The following is a 23,576-nucleotide window of genomic DNA, read 5'->3' as shown; positions in this document are numbered from 1 at the left end:
TGTTACCATCTTAGTTTAGCTCTCAAACAACATACATTTTCTACTATCTGTTTCTAGTGTTTCTGTGCAGGTCAGTCTATCTATTCATATATCCATCCATCCATCCATCCATCCATCCATCCATCCATCCATCCATCCATCCTTTCTTTTTCCTTGCCTCTCTTCCTTATTTTTTGAGACAAGATTTCATTATATAGCTCTGGTTGTCCAGGAACTTGCTTTGTACACACCAAGCTAGCCTGGAACTTAGAGAGCTGCCTGCTTCTGTCTCTCACCTGGGAAGTTTAAAGGTCTGCACCAACACATCTGACTATTTCTTTTCTCCTTTTGGGGAGGAGCTGATGTTTCTTAAAAGTTGTTTGGTGCTGATTTTTACAGTTTTATGGAAATATGCTTTGTATTTGGTGTATTTGCCTCGTTTCCATGACAATGAACCTGGGAGGAAGCAGCTTGATGGAGAAGGACTGATTTGGGCTCCAGGTTTAGGGCATACAGTCCATCATGGTGGCTGAGGTATTGCAGCATGACTAGCCTCTGTCTGTGGTGTATTGCAGTGTGACTAGCCTCTGTCTGTAGGTGTATTGCAGCGTGACTAGCCTCTGTCTGTGGGTGTATTGCAGTGTGACTAGCCTCTGTCTGTAGGTGTATTGCAGCGTGACTAGCCTCTGTCTGTGGGTGTATTGCAGTGTGACTAGCCTCTGTCTGTGGGTGTATTGCAGTGTGACAAGCCTCTGTCTGTGGTGTATTGCAGTGTGACTAACCTCTGTCTGTAGGTGTATTGCAATGTGACTAGCCTCTGTCTGTGGTGTGGGGCTGTTTGCTCAAAGCTAAGCAGATCAGGAAGCAGAGAACAAGGAATGAGAGAATTCGTCTACTTTTGTCTTTTGCCCCCTTTTATTCAGTTCAGAATCCCCACCCATGGGCTTATGATGCTTATATTCAGGGTGGGGTTTCCAATCTCAGTTAAACCTATCTTTAAAAAAGGCTTACCAACGTGTTTTTCCTAGGAGATTCTAAATCCAGTCAGGCCAACAAGAAGCTTAGCCATTACACTCAGTATTTCTCTAGAATCAATTTATTGCTTTTTAAAAAAAGATTGAATGATTTCTTTCAGAATGATAATTTTAGACAAAAGTGGGATGTTGGGCCCAGGCGGGAGTGAGTCTTAAGATTTGAGTCTTGAGATTGTTCTCTTTATGAAACAATTGTTCTCTCTTTATTTTTGCCATTATTTACTGTGTGTGTGTGTGTGTGTGTGTGTGTGCGTGCGTGCATGTGTGTGTGTGTGTGCATGAGCACACACCACAGTGTATGTATGGGAGTCAGAAGACAGTTTGTGGGAGCCGGTTCTCTTCTTCCACATTGTGGGTTCCAAGTTTGAGCTCCAATCTCTAGTCCTGGCAGTTGGCACCTTTACCCACTGAACCATTTGCCAGGCCCTGAGTAGACCTTAATTAAGGAAGCAGAAGGGCCAAGAGAAACTCCAGGTAGACATGTTTAAAACCAATTCCACAGGTAATCTCTGATACTCCCTGTTTAACCCCAGAACTTTAAGGGAGAAGGTTGAGTCCTGCCTCCTAATCTTAGCACTTGTTGCTCGGGATTCTACCTGGGAGATAGTGTCTTCGCAGGAGGTGTTCGGAATTGGGCAGCCTCTCCTGCAGGCCATACTCACTAACCACCAGTTTTCTCCTTTTCTATCCCCGTATACAAGGTACCATGGCTGACCTAAGGGCAGCAATTTTGCATATTTCTTTGCATCTGGCCTTTCATATTAGCTACTCAGGGACCCAGGGACAGTTTTGGGGGTGGTGGTGGGGTTTCCCCTCGCTATGTTTTCTAGACTGTTTCGCAGAGACTGGAGTTTGTAATCCTGCTGGAGAGAATGCTTCATGATGGGCTCTCAAGATGATGGGAGAACCCCCACCCATCTCTTTGATCTTTCACTGGTTATTGGCTACAAGGAACATGGGTTCAACTGAACAGAGATAAGTAGTTTATGCTAATCACCCAGTCACTGCTCCCATGCTCTCAGAACATCTTCCACAGGCCCTTGTGGCATAGCACCCTGTGCCTGGATGGGAAAGTGCCATCCACAAGCCTGTGCTCACTTGTCTTCCTGGGCTCTGGTACCCACAAAGCCATTGAGTCATTCTAATTTGCATATGGGTGAATGAATTTTAGTCTTGCCTCATGCTCGGTTCTCATAGCTGTATGAACGTGGGTAGGGTATCTTAGCAAAGCTCAGGCCTCTGTTCACTCTAATCCTCACATAGGCATTGACTTGCCCTTCCTGACTGGCCCAGGGACACAGTCCCAGAGGCCTGGGGACTTGTGAGCCACGCCATTGCCATACTCGCTGTGCATCTCTTTCAGGCTACAAAGGCTGCAGAGAGAAACTCAGAGAACTAAGACACTGATGATCCCCTCTTCTAGGTCAAGCCCTCTCCTCTCCCTGTGCTTTGCTTGTGTGAGCAACTAGCATTTGTAGGAGTGGCCAAAAAGAGGGGAAGAACCCAGGAAACAAATCAGGGGTGTGATAGGCCTTTGCCTCTCCAGGAGCCCTATCTTTGCCTCCATAGCCTCTCTTGACCTGTGCTTTTTCTTTCACAGGCTCCCCTGGCCACACTGGCTCCACATCCATGAACCCATCAGCAGCCTTGCCCACAGGGAAGCCAATGGACAGCCACCCCAGCTACACGGACACCCCAGTGAGTGCCCCACGGACACTGAGTGCTGTGGGGACCCCCCTCAATGCCCTCGCTTCACCATACCGAGTCATCACCTCTACCATGGGTCCACCCTCAGGAGCCTTGGCAGCACCTCCAGGCATCAACTTGGTGGCCCCACCCAGCTCTCAGGTAGGTGTTATTTCTCCCCAAGGTTAGTCTAGCCATGTTCAAGGTCTGAAGCTGCTCCTAGTATAGGTCACAGACCATACTAAGAGCTTGAGCTGGAACCATAGGCAGGTATTCACCGTGGGCTTTCTGAAGCGACTGAATTACCTCTATAGACTGCTCTCTTCAGGACCTCACCATCTGAGCCTTCAGCCTGAGGAGTCCTGTGAACCAGTAGCAATCTGTGGCTCAAGAGACTGTATGCATAAGGGCACTTCTCTGGTGGCCTTAATGGATGTGATTTCAGCATCTCTCTGGGGTGTTTGTAGACCCCTTTCAGTTTTCTTACTTTGTAACGAGTACCTAGGGCAATGGTCCTAACCTGTTGGTTGCTACCGTTTTGAGGGTCCCATATAAGATATCCCGCATATAAGATATTTACATTATGATTCATAACAGCAATAGTGCAAATAATTTTATGGTTGTCCATTCCACAACATGGAATTTTAAAGGGCCACAGCATTAGGAAGGCTGAGAACCACTGCTCTAGGGGATTGGAGAAATGGTTCCACTGGTAAGGTACTTGCCATGCAAGCATGAGGAACTAAGTTCAGATCCCCAGTCCCCACAAGAAGCAGGCTGTGGCACACACCTGTAATCCTAGTGCTGAGAAGGTAGAAGCAGGAGGATCCATGAGGGTTTCCTGGCCACTCATGCCAGCCTCTGGCCTCAATACATATGTATATACACTCATGTATGCTTAGGTCCACACACAGAAATCAGTATCTAGGCAATGCGACACCATATGTTAAAGAGAATCCAGAAGTGATCAGGGCAAGTCCTTGCTAAGCATTTTCAACTGAGAGGAGAAAAATAGGTAGGCCCAGCCCAGGGACAAAACTAGAACTAGGTATATTCACATTCATATTGGCTCTGAGACTAGGAGGAGTCAAGGAGAAAACATGACCTAGATTCTGAGTATCTCCTGAGACAGTGGAGAAAAGGTGTGTGCACAGCAGACCTGCATCACTGTGGATATGCATCACTGCATTGCGTGGCCAGATAGCTTTGCTTTTCTCTTAAGATTGGCGGCTTTCTCCCCTTGGAGTGGTTGGACACGGCTATAATAATGCTATATAAAAATACAATCCCCAGGCTGGAGCGCTTGGTGATTAAGAGCGCTAACTGGTCTTGTAAGATCTTGGGTTTGGTTTTCAGAGCCCTTATGGTGGCTCACAATTGCCTGTAATCTTCGTTTTAAAGGATTTAATGCCCTCTTCTGCAGACACTTCACACATGGAAGTACAAACATACATGCAGGTAAAACATGCATGCACATAAAATAAAAATTAATAGAATTCTTTAAGGAAAAGCAACCCCTAAGTCTTCAAAGCTTACAAAAACAGGAATTTACCTTTCACTTGAAGATGCCCATCCTTCATATGGACCTAACATGCTAGCAGGACTTTGTCCTTTGTGTCTTAGGCTAAAGGATCAGCAGTTAATTGGGAAATAGTTCTTCATGGTCTGTCACGAACGTGCTGTCTTAGTTTCTTTTCCTGTTACTGTGGTAAAACTCCCTGACAAACACAACTCATGGGAGAGAGGGCTCGTTCTGGGTGACAGTCAATTATCTGGGAGAGCTGAGGCTGTTGGTCACGTTATAACCATAGTTGAGAATCTGAGAGCAACATTGCCTTCAAACTTGTGCCCAGTATGCTTTCTCTACTGTTGTACAGTCCAGTCTAGGGGATGTTGCCGCCCACAGTGGGCAGGTCTTCTCGTCTCAATTAATGCAATGAAATAGACATTGTGGCCAAAGAAAACCATTAAGATGATCTTTGGTGGATGGGTAAATAGGCTGTACCTATTCTAGTAGGAATTACTACAAGGACAAAGCCCAGAGGATACCGTGCATTAGAAGTGAAGACTGAGGAACAATAATCCCATTTACTATACCTTCCATTCTCTCTGTAAACAGCCAGGACCCCCATCTCCTCCTTCTGCTTACTTGCACGGGGCAGAGCAGTATTGGTTGACTTTATGATTCTTGGCTTGTATGTATAAACATTATTATGAAAATTTCTATGCTTGGCTTGTATGTATAAACATTATTATGAAAATTTCTATGACAGTGTTTTTGATGAGGCTAACATTTATAAGGAGAATGAGTAAACCAATGTACCTACCCTACTTTGGACAGTTATCATCCAGTCATCTGAAGGTCAGCTTAGAAAAATAGGCTGACAATCCAAATGAGTAGGATAAAACTCTTCTTCCTGATGGTTTATAGTCCTTCAACTGAGTAGGGCAGTGTGTGTATGTGTGCATGTGCATGTGTGCTCATTCCTGTGGATGGGCAAGTGTAAGGGCCAGAAGTCAGCTTTACGTTTCTTCCTCAATCATTTTTCAGCTTTCCTTTTTGAGGCAGGGTCTTCCTCTGAGCCTGCTGTGTAATCTCTTAGTTAGACTGGCTGACCAGTGAGTTCCTAGGACTGGTCCATCTCCATCCCTAGTACTGGGGATTCAGTTACACAACCCCACATCTGGCTTTCATCTGAGCGTCGGGATCCAAACTCATGCTTATACAGCCGGTCCTTATACCCTGAGCCGTCTCTCTGGTCCAGGGTTGTCTGTGTGTAATATTTTTCCGCCTTTGGTCTTGAAATGAAGCAGTGGGTCTTCCTGGGCCTTCAGCTTGCTGGTCTTCACACTGTACCATCACCATTCCTGCCGACTTAGCCACACACATCCTGGCACTGGCCCATCTTCATGATCACGTGAGAGAATCTCTTATGCTCCTTTACCCAGACACCCAAGAAATCTTGTACAGGAGGTGCTTGCTACATCATGCAGAGAAATCATAGCATGTTGGGTGAACCGCGCGTGCAAGAGCAAAACTCAAGAGGAGCAGAGAAGGGACCTGTGTATTGCTGGATCATCAGTGCTAGGGTCTCAGAGACATTGTGGGGGGCAGTCAGAATGTGGGATATGTGTGCCATTTCCTGCCTTTCAGAATGAGTGTGGTTTGTTTATGCATTTTCTTTCCTACAAACATATTCAAGGAAGGAGAGTAGTTAGAGAGGTATCGTGGTAGTTTGTTGTCCCTGACAAAAGCAACTTATGGGAGAAAGGGTTTGTTCTGGTCTTTAGAGAGATACATTGCAGTGTAAAGGTGAAAGCTGGGTTTTGCAAAGGGCATTGCCATTCATTTAAATAAATGAGTCATAGTGGTTCATATCTGTAACCCTAACTCTTGGCCGCTTGAAGCAGAAAGATAGCTACAAGTTCAAGGCCAGCCTGGGAAGCTATATAGTGAGTTCAAGGCCAGCCTGGGCTACAGAATGAAAACCTGTCTCAAAGATACAAGAACAGGACTGGAAGATAGCACTGTTGGTAAAGCGCTTGCTGCACAAGGATGAGGACCTGGATTCGATCCCCAGAACCCACATATAAAACTGGGTGTGGTCATGTGCTTGTAATCTCAAACACTGCAGAGGCAAAGGCGGGTGGATCCCTGGGTCTCAGTGGCCAACCAGTCTAGTCTAGACACACCAGTGAACTCCAGGCCCCAGTGACACCCTGTCTCAAGACACTAGATAAATAGCTACTGAGGAATACTATCTGAGGCTGACTTTTGTCTACACACACACACACACACACACACACACACACACACACACACACACAATTAGTAAGTTTATAAATAAAAGTGCATATGTAAGTAAGAACTGTGAGGGCCTACGGTGCCTGTGTGTTATTTGGCTGCACCCTGGTTTGTGGGTACGAAACTGCAACTGTGACTGAACATCCAAAACAGACAAAAACCTAAGGAATAAACAAGATAATCTTTTTTTTTTTTTTTTTTTTTGGTTTTTCGAGACAGGGTTTCTCTGTGGTTTTGGAGCCTTTCCTGGAACTAGCTCTTGTAGACCAGGCTGGTCTCGAACTCACAGAGATCAGCCTGCCTCTGCCTCCCAAGTGCTGGGATTAAAGGCGTGCGCCACCACCACCCGGCTTAAACAAGATAATCTTAAATAATAATCACCCAATCTGTGAAGACATATAAACCAGTGTCGGTTGGGAGAGTGGCAGAACCTGTGGGTAGGGAGCAGGCAGCACTGTTTCTCCGAGACTGCTTTTAGTAATCACACTTTTTAGTAATGGACATTTCTAATTAAGCCAAACCTGTCCAATAAATTCATCTTCAGAGCTGTGTGTCAGGGCCGCTATTCCTGGACCATATGCCTGTACAGAGGGATCGGGGTTGAAAGGTCAGCTGAGAGCTTTGGTCCTGGCCAACTGGGCTGTGTGCAGAGGCCGGGCCAAGTTTGGCTTTGGAAGCTATATTAAGCTTGCCAAGTGCTGGGGAAGCAGCCTCAGACAGCGAGCCGTGCTCTGGGCTCGGGCTCCGGGGCCACACGCAGCAGAACTTTGCCCAGTTAACCAGGTGACACCCGCAAAAGGTCTTGGTGTTAGCTGCAGAGACTTAGACTCTGGAGCCTTGGCTAGGGCTCATTCCTACATTCCGTCTTCTCTGCTCAGCCCTGAGTCTCTGGGAGCTCACCACTGAAGCATGCTCTTTCCGTGACCTGTGAGTACAGTTCGGGAGTCTCGCGGGGAGGAAGCGCTTGGTGTGGGAAAGCAGACAGGGTCTCCCCCTCTGCTCTGTTTTTATGCTCTTTGAACTCCTCTGAGTGCACTCTGGGTTTTCGATCTTGGGGACCGAGGAGAACTGAGCTGGCACGGATCAGAAAAGGACCGTGCGACCTTTCACAAGCGACTTTAGTTCCTTTCTGTTTAAGTTTCATTTTCTCTATGTGGGGCACAAATGCTTGTCCTGGTTTTCCTAAAGGGAGTTTAGTGAATGCAAAGGAGATACGGATTTGAAAATGCTTCTTGAGGTCTGTAATGCCCTGTGGCAGCCAGAGGACATTATTATTATTATTATCCATATTCCTACATGATACACACACACACACACACACACACACACACACACACACACACACATATATATATATATATATATATATTGTACAAACTGATCCCTGACTCAAGCACACTGTGTTGCTGAAAGGGTCTAGAGAACATACACATGATTTATATACATGACTGAATCACACACACAAATATATGATTTATATATATATACACATATATGAATTATACACACCTATATGAATTATATCTATACACACATGCACATACATGAATCATATACCCATGGATTATATACACATATGTTACATATGAATTATATACATTCAAATTATATGCACATTGAATAGATATGAATTACACATATGAATTATATATATGTATACCTATATGATTCAGTCTCTTTGGGGAGCATCTTGGTAGAGTGAGCAATTTTTAGATACCAGATCTAGATCTGAGAGGGCACCTGAACACTTTTCATGTAGTCATCTAGGCTACAGATTTCATTATATGCGTGTTCATGTGTGTGCTCATGTGTGTGTGCAAAGTGCTGTATATTTGTCAGCATAAATCTGTTGGACAGACTCTGAAAAGGTCCCACAAATATTTGGTGTCTCCCTCCTCTTTCCCCACTGGCCTCTGCTGCCTGACCTGAATGATATCCCTATTAATTTTTTTTGGGGGGGGGCTTGGTAATTTATTGACAATTGAGTTCTTACTGAGTCAAATGTTTACATTTTTATAGAAAATATTTTCATAAAACTGCAAATATTATAGTTGGAATAGACTTAGAGAGTAGCCAATCTGATGATAAAAAGAAACCGAACTATAAAATCTTCAAACAAAATTGTATTTGGAAACCTACTATTCGTGTCAATTAAAAAAAGACTCGGTTAGCTGGGTATAGTGGTGCTCACCTGTAATACCAGTGCTTGGGAGGAGGCAGAGGCAGGAGGATTATTTCAGAGCTAGCTTGGGATTCAGAGTGAGACTCTGTCTCAAGCAAGAAATCAGAGCCAGGCAGGCAGTGGTGATGCATGCCTTTAATCTCAGCATTCAGAAGGCAGAGACAGGTGGATCTCTGTAAGTTTGAGGGCAGGCTGGTCTACAGAGTGAGTTCCGTGGCAGGCTCCAAAGTAACAGAGAAACCCTCTCTTGAGAAAGAGGGAGAGAGAGAGAGAGAGAGAGAGAGAGAGAGAGAGAGAGAGAGAGAGAGAGAGAGAGAGAGAGATCAGATTTGGTGAAGCATGTTCAGAAGATAAGTAAGCTCAACTTTTTCATGTCTAGGACACACACACACACCATTTGAAAAGCACTGATCTAGTCTAGAGATGAGGAAAACAAATTCTGATAGGACCTGGTCAAGATCTCTACTGAGAAACAGTGAGGCCAGACCCACCACAAGATTAGAGATGGGTTCTGCACCCCGCAGTAGGATCAGAACCCTGAGCCTGGTCCGGATGGAGTAACTGAGGCTGAAGGCATCTCAGAAGTGGAGCCGATGTTCTGAAATGGCTCCAGAGGTATTCAGGAAACATCGACCACTGGCCAAATCTGCACAAATGAGACGAGCCAGTGTGCTCCTGTCTCATTCTGAGGACGCAGCCAGCCTGCGTGTAGTGGCAGGTCAGACCGCCTGCTGAATTTCAGTTCTAAAGTGCCTGTTTCAGCGGGGCTGCCTCTAATGGGATGAGACAGCTAAGGTTCAGGGACTCGGGGGCCAGCCAGCTAATAGGTCTGTATTGACAACAGCTGCCTTCCATTCCCTGCACCATTGTCTCAGCCCACACAAACACCAAGCCAGTCAGAGGGTGGATGGAGGAGAGGACATCAACTCACTTGTCCTGACCCCTTTGTCCTACCACCACTGGAACTCATGAGAAGTGGGAGAGAGGCTGCTGACTCAAACGGGGAGAGAATGTGTAAAACTGCCCTGCTCCTCCGTGGCTTTCTGCAAGGACAGGAAACTGCAAGGGCAGGTGAGGACCCCATGTCTCCTGCCAGCCCCAGCCAAGTACACAGTGGAGGAAGAATGACAAATGACCTAAGTATGTCTATTCCCATCCTTCCTGTCTATTGCACCCCCTGCTTCACTGAGGCTGAGTTTGAAAGCCGTAATCCCTCTGCTCAAAATTTCTAGTGGTCCCTAATTCCATCTCCTCAGACAGGCCACTGAGTCTCCTCTGTCCCTGCCCATTGCTCAACCTCATCCACCACCCACAACTACCCCATGGGCACAGTTGCCGCACAGGTTCTTGGGTTTCCCTTCAGGCCACATTCAAAGCCTTCACCTTACCCAGCATCAGCCCACCCACCTGCTACCTGTTTGGGGGCAAGTTTTATCCCAAGGGCCGTCACCTTCAGGAAGTGTTCCCTGATCTCACAGAGCATAATCTTTCCTTCCTAAACAATCCCACCCAATTTTATTCTGCAATTCTTGGAGGCCGTACCTGCATCTTCTTGCTGGCGGAACCTCCACAGGGTTGCTGAATGAATACAAAAGAAAAATCCACGGCAAGGCTATTGTCTTCATATAAGAAATAGGGGGCTATAGAGATGGCTCAGTGAGTAAGAAGAGCACAGGATATACAAGCTTGAGGACCTGAGTTCAAATCCCGGGACCCACATACAAACCTAGATATGGTTGCCCATGTGCCTGTAATCCCAGCCTTGTGTGGGATGGAGGAAGGGAGGTTGCTGGCGCCTGCTTGCCACCAGCCAAGCTCCAGGCTGAGCAAGAGACCCTGTCTCAAAAGAATAAAGGTGAATAATGGAAGCGGACACTCGACATCTTTCTCTGGCCTCTGCATACGCACAGGCGTACACACCTGAATAGCTCACACGTGTGTACCCCCTCAACCCTACACGGAATAAAACAGGAAGGCCTCTTTGGGTTGTCGTGAGGACTTTCAGTAGTACTCAGCATTGATCTGGCTTCCAGACACGGTCAATGCATTGATTTCTCTTCTGTGGTTACTACAGGGTGCAGCTGCAGAGCTAGGGGATGAGGTGGGAGGCGGAGGGATAGTGATGTCTTCTTGAGATGATGATCTTTCTTGTCCACCTGAGGATGTGAGGACAGAGCTGTGACCAGCCATAAGGCTCACTCTTTGGGCTCATCTGATGTAATGGTTTCCATTTATATGGGTCCAAGTGTTAAATGATAGGTTCTTAGGCTACTTAGGAAAAGCTGTTGCCTAGAGCTCACAGTGTCCTGATTCATATACCATGCCAGTGGTTCTTCTTTTTAATTTTCTTAAAAATGGTTTATTTTTATTTTATGTACAATGGCATTTTGCCTGCATGTGTGTCTATGTGAGGGTGTCAGATCCCCTTCAACTGGAGCTACAGACAATTGTGAGCTGCCATATGGGTGCAGAAAATTAAACCCAGGTCCTCTGGAAGAGCAGCTAGTGTTCTTAACCACTGAGTCTTTTTTTTTTTTTTTTGAGGCAGGGTTTCTCTATGTAATTCTGGCTGTCCCAGAACTTTTTCTGTAGACCAGGCTGGCCTTGAACTCACAGAGATCCACCTGCCTCTGCCTCTCCGGGTGCTGGGATTAAAGGCATGTGCTATCACTGCCCATGTTAGTGATTTTTTTAACCCTGTAAAGGTACATTCGTGTCATGAGTGAAGTGGTAAAAGTCCCACTGCAAGATCAGTCCTCAGACCCACCATGTGAGAACCTCCAGACACCAACCATGGGCATCATTTTCTCTTGAAGTTCCCAGGTGTAGAACGTGTCTGCACTACACAGATGCAGGGTGAAATACTGGGCGTGGGCTCCAGATAGCCTGGCTTTAACCTCACATAAAAAGTGGGAAAGAATTCTTCCATCACACATTTTCATCCATCATAAAAATTAATAAAATATTCACAGCCTTTAACCCAGAGCCTCTGTCTGTCTCCCATGTTCAATAAATATTTACTTAGTGAATTGAAAAGCTAGTGGTTTTAAAAGAACCTAACTTGACGCTATTATCGGCTATGTTTTACTGGTCTTTCTTTCTCCACCAAAGTCCCAGAATAGGAGAGAAATCGCACCTCTGGTTCAATTTGGACTTCTAGCTACATGGTTAGACAACATAATTAAACTTTCATGGAGATGACAGGAAGTCCGTGGACCCTGTGTCAGCCCTCAGATATTTTCCTGATGTTTCTAGCAGGTTCGCATATGCAGACTTGCACCACCTCCCTTCCTTCCGGTTGCCTGTGCGTTCTGTGTATATGTGTGTGTGTGTTTGAAGACACACACGTGTGTGAGGTTGCCTATGGTGGCCAGGGGACAACTTCAGTTGTTCTTCAGGTGCAATCTCTCTCTCTCTCTCTCTCTCTCTCTCTCTCTCTGTTTCTCTGTCTCTGTCTCTCTGTCTCTGTCTCTGTCTCTCTGTCTCTGTCTCTCTCTCTCTCTGTGTGTTTGAAGACACACACATGTGTGAGCTTGCCTACGAAGGCCAGGTGACAGCTTCAGTTGTTCTTCAGGTGTTATTCACATCTGTCTGTTTTTGCTTTCTTCTTTTCTTCTTCTCTCCTCCTCCTCCTCAGCCTCTTCCTCCCTCCTTTTCTTCTTTTGATCCTGGTCTTTCATTGGCCCGGAACCTGCTGCTTTGCCTAGGTCAGCCCTCCAGAGAGTCCCAGGGATCCACGTGTCTTCACTTCCCAAGCCCTGGGTTTCTGAGCGCATGCCACCGTATTTTAACTTAAAAACAACCTGTAGCTTTGACTCAGGCACTCCCACTGCACAAGAAGTACTTTCCTGACTGAGCCCCTCTAATATGGGTTCATAATTGTACATATTCTGATTCCTTGAGTAGACCAAACATTTTTGAGGACGAAGAAACAGACCTTCTAGGTTATATGTCTCTCTTTGCCCTGTTGAGAACGCTGCTGGGTACCTACCTACAGGCCGTTTCTGACTGGATGACTGCCTCAGATTGATTCAGCTTGTTTTATCTGATGATGACAGACACTGAGCTCCAACTTCTTGGACACCTTAAGGGCCCCAGGATAAGTGGGGAGGAAATGTTCAACTTTTTTTTTTTTTTTTTTTTTTTGGTTTTTCGAGACAGGGTTTCTCTGTGGCTTTGGAGCCTGTCCTGGAACTAGCTCTGTAGACCAGGCTGGTCTCGAACTCACAGAGATCCGCCTGCCTCTGCCTCCCGAGTGCTGGGATTAAAGGCGTGCACCACCACGCCCGGCGGAAATGTTCAACTTTGACAAAGAATGGGGACCAGGAAAATCAAAGCTGACCTACTCAAGACATCCACAAGCACCAGCTCCATGCTGTGAGGGGTGGGGTGGGGAGAGGGGCTTACCAGGCATTGTGGAGACAAAGCATTGGGGCTAGCATCTTCAGTGAGCTCACAGAGATGAGTCAAGCCCCTGCCCTTCTCTTCCATTTTTTCATGAACCTAAACTAGTGGTCTTTGTCTCAGAGCCCTGGGAAATGTCCTGTGATTGACTAGTGAGTGGATTTGCATTTCAGGGTAGGAGGAGAAGGCTTGGCTTTTAGCATCTGTATGTCTTGCCCAAGGGCCATAGCTCCTCCTGGTGCCCTGCTGATTTTGCTGTCAGTAGTTGATAAAAAATTTAAAATCACACAGCTGACATCGTCTATGTGTGCAGTACAGTTTAGCTCAAGTGAAACACATGAGTCAAGGGAAGACACACCACCAGCTCAACAGAGGTGTGCTGTGTTGCTCCAGTAACGCTTTAGCTTCTAGAAATGAATTCTTTCATTTTGTGCACCTGTCCCATGGTTTTATATTCATGTCATAGATGAGCAGTTGGGAAACTCTGTACTTGGAAGTTACTTCTTGAAATGGAGCTAAGTGCACGCTCCTTGCAAGAGGCTTGGGGGGATTGGGCTTGCCCTGCCTATGTCTTATTCTATGTTTTTGCTTGCATCTCTTGCAGCTAAATGTGGTCAACAGTGTCAGCAGCTCTGAGGACATCAAGCCCTTACCAGGTCTTCCTGGGATTGGAAACATGAACTACCCATCTACCAGCCCCGGGTCTCTGGTGAAACACATTTGTGCCATCTGTGGGGACAGATCCTCAGGTATGGATCCCCTGAGATGGAGTTCAGAGAAGGGTTCCCTCCTCTGCTCATGTGTATACAGCACCCAGTGAAGTAAAAAGACCCTTTACGGTGGTCCAGTGGAGTCGGTGGGGGGCTATAGATATTGTTCATGGAGTCCAAAGCCTGTAGTCTATTTTCTATCTTGAAAGATTGGCTTCCGTGGAAATGTTTCAGAGACTACTCTCTGGAGCAACACAGTAGCGTGCATGTTTGGGATTGAGATGTTAAGTGATGATCAAATATCCCATGCTAAATTTCCTTTAATTTTTAAAAAATTATTTCTTATAATCATCAAGTGTCCCAAATACATAATTATAAAACCAATAAAAATTTTCCATAATATCCCCATGAAAGAGAAACTCTTAAATGTTTAGCCTATGATGTTTTATCCTTTCACAACATGCTACATTTTTCTTTTTTAGCATGCCTTTATGGACATGAATATGTCTCCACTGGCTTGTCCTCTTCCATTTTACCAAAATTGGTTTTTTCCCTTCCTCTCCATTCTTTCTGTTCCAACTTCTTCCTCCATCAGTTTTTTTTTTTTTTTTTACACATTTGAGTTTGAGAACGAGAATGATGTGTGTGCTGGGTTCCTGCTTGTAAGACCAGCACTCAAGCACTCAGTAGTGAGGCAGGGGGATCGTGAGTTTGAAGTGAGAATGGCTTACACAGTCTTCTCCTATTAAAATAATGAGAAGACAAAGCATGCCTGTCTATAGCAGGCCATGAGGGCTGACTGAATGTGTCTCCATCTTCTCAGTTACTACATCAGGCTGTAACGTTGAAAGCTACCAGTACCTCAGACTTCTTCAGCTTCATGACCAACATTTGCCTGCTTTTACAACTCATTTTCGAATCATAAAGACATGACTGTAGTCATGACAGAGTGTCAGTCACAGCCCAACAAAGCATTTTCTTTGTTTTGGTTATTTTAATGGAAGGTGGTAGAGGTCCCTTTGTGTGTGGTAAAGTCATGGGATGACTATGGTCAAATTAGGGTCCTGCTTCTCAAAATTGAATATTCTAGAGATGAAACTATTAAGTTACCTGGGGCCAAGATGAAAGCCCATATTTATCATTGCTGTGAATTCCAAAAATTAGCATAGCCAGTGAATTCGACACAGTGAATTATCAGGCAGGCTGTCTCACGCCAGCACCTCATAGGATGATCTCCACTGACAGGGAGGCTCTAGGGTGCATGAAGTGACATTTGCAAGTTCCCAGGGACTTCCCATGCATTTTAGCACCAACAGAAATAAAACAGAATTAGATAACTGGGTCTGTGGCTCCATGGAATCACATTTTGTATTCTAGAATCCAACCTAAAAGTGTTTTAAACGATCCACTTCGCTACATTTCAAGTTCTGTGACTCCATTCACGTGACCATAGCTGCCTAGTGTACAGTGTAGAGACTTCCCTTAAAGCAGTGGTGCTCAATTTTCCTAACACTGTGACCCTTTAATACAGTTCCTCATGTGTGGTGACCCCCCAACCATAAAATTATTTTGTTGCTTCCTTATGATTGTAATTTTGCTGCTGTTATGAACGATAAGGTACCTGATATGCAGAATATCTGCTATCCCTTGTGAAAGAGTCATTTGACCCCTCCCAAAGGGGTCATGACCCATGGGTTGAGAACCACTACCTTAGCGCAAGCCCTGTGGTTGACTCATGGTATCTGTATGGAGACAGGGGTGGCAGGCAGCTCTCTTTACAGAAATTAGCCATTCTGGCCAGGCATAACTATAGGTCCAGAGACAGTGAAGCATGCAACCAATTATTCTAGATGAAGCAAAATTACTGTTTACCAGTAATGTATGTTCGGCCCAAGCTTGGGTATGATGCTATGCTGTAAGGATTGTATAGCATTTCACACCAACAGGCAGTAGCTCAGGATCGTTCGCAGTTTATGGCACAAGATAATAAATTTTAGTGGCTTCCTGAGACCTTGGGCTTCAATTTTGAGAAATATCAATTAATCCAAGGTTCTTCCCCTGCTGGATACGAATACATGGCAATTAAACAGTTTTTTATTTGTTATGTATACTAAAATATTAATATTGAGCTGAGGTGGGGCATTTCCTTATCCAAATCCAAGAGTTTCTTTGATAAAAGAAATGTCAATAAAATCTGAGGTCAGGCATTTTCTAATGACGCTGTCTGGGACAAAAAAAAAAATGGTTATTTATGCTAACTTTGGGTCCTGTGGTGCATTCTTTGGGAATCGTTATTGGTGTTTAGGGGCTATAGCTGTCTCCTTAGCGGGTAGCCACGGCCTTCTTTGCTGTAAGAAACCCGAGTCTATGGAATATTCTCTTGGAACCAGGCAAACACTACGGTGTGTACAGCTGTGAAGGCTGCAAAGGCTTCTTCAAAAGAACCATAAGGAAAGACCTCATCTACACCTGCCGGGATAACAAAGACTGCCTCATCGACAAGCGTCAGCGCAACCGCTGCCAGTACTGCCGCTACCAGAAGTGCCTGGTCATGGGCATGAAGAGGGAAGGTGAGGTGCCCCGCTGCTCCCCTCTACTCCAGGAGAGCAGGTTGTGTGCCAAGAGCTATGAAGACAGAAGTATAGGGAAGAGCTGGGCTGCACTGGATGCTGGGAGGGAGAGGTTTGATGTGGAGGTTAAGATGAGTGTAGGGACTCTCAAGGCTTACCTCCAGAGCTCAGAGGGCAGGAGACATCTCTTCCTCTGTCATCTCTCTCCTCTGGGAGCCCAAAGACGGGTACCCACACTGGGCCCTCTCCATTTTCCTTCCAGTAAGAGGGCAGCGGGTCTCGGAGGTGTTAGAGACCTTGTTCTCTGTGGCACCAGGGAGCATCAGACTGACCTTCAAAGTAGAGCTGGCTTCCTGCTTCAGTCTTCATCTCATTCAAGGGGAAAGGGCAGGTTTGCCGCTGCCCTCTAGGATTTATAAGCCCGGTCAGCTATAATCCTTTTATGTTGGCACATCCCTCGGTCTTGGTGGATTATTGGCATTTACAGGTCTGACGAACTGGCCTTCTCAGTTCCGGAGAATGTCACTGGGCATTTAAGCGGTTTCAACTTTTACTTTATAGTGTGAGTTAGTGGGCTCTCCTTGTGTCAGAGTGTAACAAATCTGAAAGTGCTCTTTCCTCATTGGTGTTCCTGCTTTAAAAGATCGAAAGTCATCCTGCTAAGTAACACAAATGAATTGAATGGGCAGTGAATTAACTAGAGGGCATTGTGCAAGTGCCCGCTGTTCCTGGGGCGTCTCGGTGGTTGTGCAGGAAGGATGGCCTCCTCTTGCAGGTAGAGCAACTCACTGAATGGGGTTGAGGAAGTCTGCCAGAAAGAACCAACGAAGGAACAGGTCCCCGAGCCCATGCTTAGAGGCGATGCCACCAACAAGGAAATGTGTCAGGAGAAGGGTACCTTTTGGAATCACCCAACAGGAGCCAGCTCGCAGATGAGGAAAGACCCCGAGAGCCAAATGGCAACCCAAACTGCCTCCCTGCGTCCACCCTTGCCTCTCTGTGGCTTTCCTCAAGGGAGACAGCAGTGTGAACATGGCGGCCGCGTCAAGCCATTCCCCACCAGAACATCCAGATCTCACTAAGAGAAATGAAAAAAAAATCCTTGCTGTTTCAAGGCTATATATGGTATAGACACCCTTTTGTCCTGCTAGTTTGGGCCGCCCTGGTGCCCAGGAGGCACTGTGGAAGGTCTTCAAGTGAACTCTGGAGCTAGCCAGCCTGGGTCCCTAGGCTGCCATCAGCACTTCCTAGCTTTTGACTTCAGACAGGTTATCCAGTTCTTGTTATTGGAAGGGGCTAAATGAGATATAATAACCTATATAAAGTATTGAATATGAAATATAGCTTCTGATTCGGAAAATCCTCCATTCATGTTGACTGCTGGAGAACCTGAAAATAAACAGTAGCTGTTGACTACGTGGATGGATGAAGCTGGAGATGAGCTAGGGTCCTGAGTTCTTACGATGCACGCTGTAGCAGAAGCTGAGGATATCTGTCACTCAGCATAGCCTCCCACAACGATGCGCTGCTTCAACTATAGCAGTGCGGTTTATAGTCCTAATGGGAGGAGAGAGTAGCCAGCCACTTCTTACCCTATTAATGGCAAATGAGAAGTGGAACCCAGTTTCCCTAAGCCCAGGCTTTTTGTGAAGCTTCAGGGTTTTTCCTCGAGTGTTACAAGACTGTGTGAAGAGTTGATTGACGATCACAAAAAGAACGTGACTCCGTTTGTTTCTGTTTTTAAAAATCAGGACAAATAGGAATGTAAATATGTGCAAGAGCATTCAACTTCAGCCAGAAAATCCGACTGAGAGAAAAATATGCACTACAGCTCCCACAGGTTGTCACTGAACAAAGACTCAATGGGAAAGGAAGGGAAGCAGATAGAGAGAGGAAGGGACCGGGCAGGGAGACTGTGGGAGAGACACGAGCCCCCAGGCCAGGGACACACAGGGAAAGGGGATTCTATGGGAAATTTTACATTGTTTTGGTAATCCCCACAAATCCATCTCAGACAACCCCTGCAATTTCAGCCTCACGAACAGGAAGACCACGGCTTGGGAGGAGGCTGAGCGACAGACAGGTCTGAGGGCATCTGCATGCATGTGGCAGAGGTGTCTTTGGCTCTGAGTCGTGTTTGCTTTTCTCTCGCCTTCTTTCTCCTCTCTGTTCTGTTTCAATTCTTTCTTCTCACTTTCTTGTTTTCTTGTCTCTTTCCTTTCTCCCTTTTCTCCTTCCCTCCTATCCTCTTCCTGTTTCTCTGGGCCATAATTAGCATTGCTATCTGGTAAGGATTATTGGTGGTGGTTTTTAGGTCTCTTCTCTGGCCTTGAGGCATCCATCTCATTGTTCACAAAATGGTCTCAGCATGCTGCACCGCAGATCCGTCCTTCAGATAGCCTTTGTAGCTGTCATGTCCTCAGAGGATAAAGGCTCCTTAGCCTTTGGGCAGGAAGCAGTGAGGGAGAGACTTGGAGGAGAGGCTGCTTGGGAAGGTGCTTAACCAAGTTAGATTAGAATTCGTTCCTTTGGGGGATACAAACCATCTTCCAATATTGAATTCTGCTCGTTGCTGCTGGGACTAAGCTGGAAACAGCAACTTTGTAGACAGAAAGGAACCCAACAGAAACTCTTCACCTTGGAAGGGCAGTGTGGGGTGTGCCTGGTACCCTAATGTGTGGACCGAGCATTTTGAGAGCTAGCGTGAACTTTACTGAAAACCCCAAGTTTGGGGAATGCAGAAGTAACTCCAGCCTCCACCTCTGCCTATGTGCCCTCCCCCACCCATGAAATCAGTGCACATTCTGAAATGTCTTCTAGGTGACATCCTTCCACCCCTTCACTTACTAACTCCCCACAGCTGGCTCCCTGAAGATCTTCCCTGACAAGTCGGATCAGGTGATGTTGTGTTCAAGCTGGTGCACAGGGGGCCTACCTAATGGGACGTGAATGCCAGGACTGATGCATAGAATCTGACAAGGGGAGGTTTTGCAGTAATGGGCTTGCTCCTTAACCATTGCGTGCTCACAGCTCACCAGAGGCAGCAGAATAGGAAGGATGATGGACACAATGGAGATAGCAAGGGGATGGTAGCTCCTTCGAAGAAGGGTGGAATTGGAGCTTAAAGAAGCTAAGACAGGGAGATTGTCGTTGTAACGCAATGGAAACTATTTGACTAAAGACCCATCCCTACCCTCGCAAGGAAACAGCTTTGCTGTCTTTGTTCCATCTGTCAGCATTACAGTGTCCCTCGTTCAATACCATGATGAGTCTCATATTATACAGGAGAAACTTTAGATCGGTAACTGTCCCACACTGGTCCTTGGCCCTCTGTAACCTCTGTCGGTCTTACCACATGCCAGCTGTTCAGGAAGAAAGGCAGAGGAGCAGGGAGCGAGCAGAGAGCGAGGCAGAATGTGCCAACAGTGGCCACGAAGACATGCCCGTGGAGAGGATTCTAGAAGCTGAGCTTGCTGTGGAACCAAAGACAGAATCCTACGGTGACATGAACATGGAGAACTCGGTATGTCGGATCCCATTCAGCCTCCCTTTCCTGGTTGGGACTGGACATCACAGAGGGGTATTTAGAGTCCCAGGACCTCACAGAAACCCGTTCCTATTTCAGACGAATGATCCTGTTACTAACATATGCCATGCTGCCGACAAGCAGCTTTTCACCCTTGTTGAGTGGGCCAAACGCATCCCCCACTTCTCAGATCTCACCTTGGAGGACCAGGTCATTCTGCTCCGGGCAGGTAAGACATTGGGGTTCATCTCGCCCTGAGACAATCCCCAGGGCTACTATTTTGAAATGACCCATGGAACCCGAAAAGGAGCAGCTTGCAATTGTTGTTTCTCTTGATCTCACTATTGGAGACCAGGCTGGACTCACAGAGATCTGCCTACCTCTGCCTCTCAAGCACCGAGATTAAAGGTGTGTGCCACTGTGTCCAGCCCTTCCTTTATGTCCTTTGCAGACCTGTAAATTTAAATGGTCCTCTTGTAGGACTTCCATTCCCAAATGAAGCCTCATTCATGGAAAGTAGGGCTTTTCTCCCATGCAAAAATTTCTGTAGTTTTATACTTTACATTTAACTTCAAAGATTTATAAATAACTTTATTGAAGATAATTTGAAGCACATCTTACAGCTATAAGACTGACAAATGGAGATATTTCCACTTCACAGGTGAAGTAAGAAAGCCAGAGATTGGGGGTGTGCTTGGAGAGATGGCATGGATGGTGTGTAAAAGTGCATGCTGTACAATCGTAAGGAACTGAGGCAGGATCCCCAACACATGTGCGAAGAGGGAAGTTGGCTGAGTTGCATGTGCCTGTCAGCCAAGCTCTAGGGGTTAGGAGTGGCACGGAGATGGGAGGATTTCGAGGGCTTGCTGTCCAGTCAGCTTAGCTGAAACAGCAATCTGAGGGCTCACCGAGGGGCCCTGTGTCTTGAGAGTAAGGGAGAAGAGGGATGGAGCAGGAATGCTAAGTGTCCTCCTCTGGCCTCCACATGTGCACACACACACACACACATACGGACACATCCAGAGAGAGAGAGAGACAGAGAGACAGAGACAGAGACAGAGAGAGCAAGCTAGAAATTTCTGCTTAGGCCTGTTACCCGGGCTCAAGGCTTCCTCCACCTCGAGCGTCTTTGTGCTGCGAGCTTGTCGCCCACCCGTATCTGAGACACTGCAGTCTATTGGCATCTGCCGTAGCTCCTCGTTGTCACTGAGCCATCAGGGAGATCTCATGAGGACCGGCCGAGCATTAGGAACCGGTCCACTCGCGCATCCCTGTTAGATGATGAGCGAACGCCGAGCGTCCCCTGAAAGCGACATACTGTGCTGTTGCTATCGATGACACCAAAGAAACACAACTAGGTTGTCAGGTCCTGGGACGGAGACGATGAGGTACAGTCACTGTCTCCGTCATTCAGCCAACAGTGACTACTGTCTGGCAGAGCTTCAATTCATATTTGTTGGCAACGGTGACAAAAAGAGTCCCCGTTCTGAAGCTGTCACTCTAGTCTGCATCTAAGAAGCTGCAGGGGTTTGTGCGGAGCCGCGATGTCAGGAAACTCTAGCCCTGGCCTTTCTTTTGTCACTAATTACATGTGTCACCCTGAGCTGCGTCTTAGCCTCCCCCTCCCGGGATTTTCAGTTTTGTCTCCTTTACATGGGATGATAATCCATGTGTTGCTGACTACCAAGGAGGCAGGCGTGTGACTGATTTCCCCACAAGGTCTTCTCTCTACGCTTGCAGGGTGGAATGAATTGCTGATTGCCTCCTTCTCCCACCGCTCGGTGTCTGTCCAAGATGGCATCCTGCTGGCCACAGGCCTCCATGTCCACAGGAGCAGTGCTCACAGTGCTGGTGTTGGCTCCATCTTTGACAGGTTGTGATTCCCTTCCGTTTCCAGTATTTGCACACAGTGTGTATATGCACATTGCGTATACACACACTTCTCTCTCTCTTTTTCTTCTTTCTTCCTCTCCCTCTATGTAATGCTGATGTGCAATAGGCAAGTCAAAGAGGTGCATATGACTATATCAAAACCATTTTGTTTTTGTACTGAGACAGTGTCTCGTTCTATAGTTCGGACTGGGCTTAAGCTTGTGATAATCCTTCTGCTTCAGCCTCCTGAATGCTGGAATTATAAATGTGAGCCCAGTCTCCAGAGATGATTAAGCATATGAAAATATAAATCTGGAGATTGAGAGAGGGGTTTGGGCAAAGGTGATTGTAATAAAATAGACCAGCATCATTGCCTGACAGATGAAAGGGCTACACTCATGCTTTTGACTTGGGTGGACCACTGATATCACCTAGTAAGCCGCAGGTGGAGGAGGGGAACAACACATCCCAGGGGCCAGGGATGGAGAAAGGGTCTAGGATGCATCTTCAAGAGGACTGTTATGTTGGGCTAACTTTTTTTTTTCTGGACTCTTTCTCTCTGGACCCCAGATCTCTAGGCTACAGCAGAAGCGAGCTCAGGCACAAAGTGACACCATCGATGGCAGAGACTCTCTCCCTTAAGTGTGCTAAAGTGCATTTGAATAAAGTAAAGAGTAATATAAATACAACATTAAGTATATATAATGTAAAGTAAACAATGAATAAAGTAATAAGTAGATTGGTGACTTGAAGCTGAAAGAATGGGCTTCTGGTAAAGAGAAAGTGAAAGCTGAAAATAGTCAACTGAGTTCCAGTATCCAGGGCCCCCATAAGTGGTCTCTTTGGGAGACATACATGCTCACCTTACAATCTGTCTCTTCCCATCTTTTTCCTTGATGCTCTCAAGCACTTTAATGGTTCCTGGGCATACTTGCCCTTGAACCCCTGCTACCTTCTTCAGGTTCTTCTACATGTACAGTGTACAGTGTTGTGGGCTGGCTTTTCCTGCTGTGTTTTTAACTCGTTCAAGATGCCTTTCTATTCCCAACTGGGAGGTTACTGCTTCCTACCTGGAGAACTCTTGAACTCCAGAGGCAGTCGTTCCCTGGACATTTCCATGAGACTGGTAGTTCCCACACCAGTTTCCACACTGTCTGTTCCTTAGGATGAGGGGCTCCATTGTCATCCCTGCACCCCAATACCATACCTTCAGCAGTGTCTAGAACCTGAGCAGGTCTATCACGAGCAGTGGTGGGATTTGTTTTGTTGGTCCTTGGCCTGGAACTCATGCTTCTCTCTTTCCCTGCCCTTGCTTCTCGTGAACAGAGTCCTCACAGAGCTGGTTTCCAAGATGAAAGACATGCAGATGGATAAGTCAGAGCTCGGGTGCCTGCGAGCCATTGTGCTCTTTAACCCAGGTGATTTCTGTTTGACTCCGGCCATGGCACTTTGTGTGTGTGTGTGTGTCTCATTCCTTTCTCGAGGTGAACTTCCAGGGCTCTGATGTTATTACCCACACCCACCGCCATATTTCCAAACTCAGTTGAGGCAGAGCAGCTTGAGCCCAGAACCCATCAGAGTGGAGAGCCTCCTCTTTACCACCTTCCCTCTCCAGAGCCATCCTGAAAGCATTTTAACTGAGTGTGAAGTTTCATTAGGTGTGTGTGGGGGGGTCAGTTGGAGAAGATGAGAAATACAGCAACTCACTGTGAAAGAGAAGGAGGAGATAAAGCATGGTCTGTCTGGGTATATCTCTAGGTAAAGTCTCTGGGATCTACTGGTGGATTAGATGTAGGGTGCAGAGGAAA

At 46.4% G+C, this 23,576-nt stretch overlaps 1 protein-coding gene across 2 annotated transcripts in view; it reads left to right on the top strand.

Annotated features, from left to right (window-relative positions):
* Rxrg (retinoid X receptor gamma) overlaps nt 1-23,576 on the top strand; it is a 41,757-nt gene that overhangs the window by 12,638 nt on the left and 5,543 nt on the right. Inside the window, exons 2-8 of one of the 2 annotated variants that reach the window (XM_057769800.1) lie at nt 2,614-2,861; nt 13,695-13,839; nt 16,191-16,370; nt 19,733-19,893; nt 19,996-20,125; nt 21,637-21,769; nt 23,095-23,186. In XM_057769800.1, coding sequence (XP_057625783.1) covers nt 2,614-2,861; nt 13,695-13,839; nt 16,191-16,370; nt 19,733-19,893; nt 19,996-20,125; nt 21,637-21,769; nt 23,095-23,186 — 1,089 coding nt within the window. Of the gene's footprint in view, nt 1-2,613; nt 2,862-7,251; nt 7,432-13,694; nt 13,840-16,190; nt 16,371-19,732; nt 19,894-19,995; nt 20,126-21,636; nt 21,770-23,094; nt 23,187-23,576 lie in introns of those variants that run through there. The other variant, XM_057769801.1, reaches the window with a different exon arrangement.

This window comes from Chionomys nivalis, chromosome 5, assembly GCF_950005125.1.
Source record: "Chionomys nivalis chromosome 5, mChiNiv1.1, whole genome shotgun sequence".
NCBI classification, from domain to species: domain Eukaryota; kingdom Metazoa; phylum Chordata; class Mammalia; order Rodentia; family Cricetidae; genus Chionomys; species Chionomys nivalis.
Note: the sequence above shows the minus strand (reverse complement) of the source record. Positions and strands in the feature narration are given on the sequence as shown.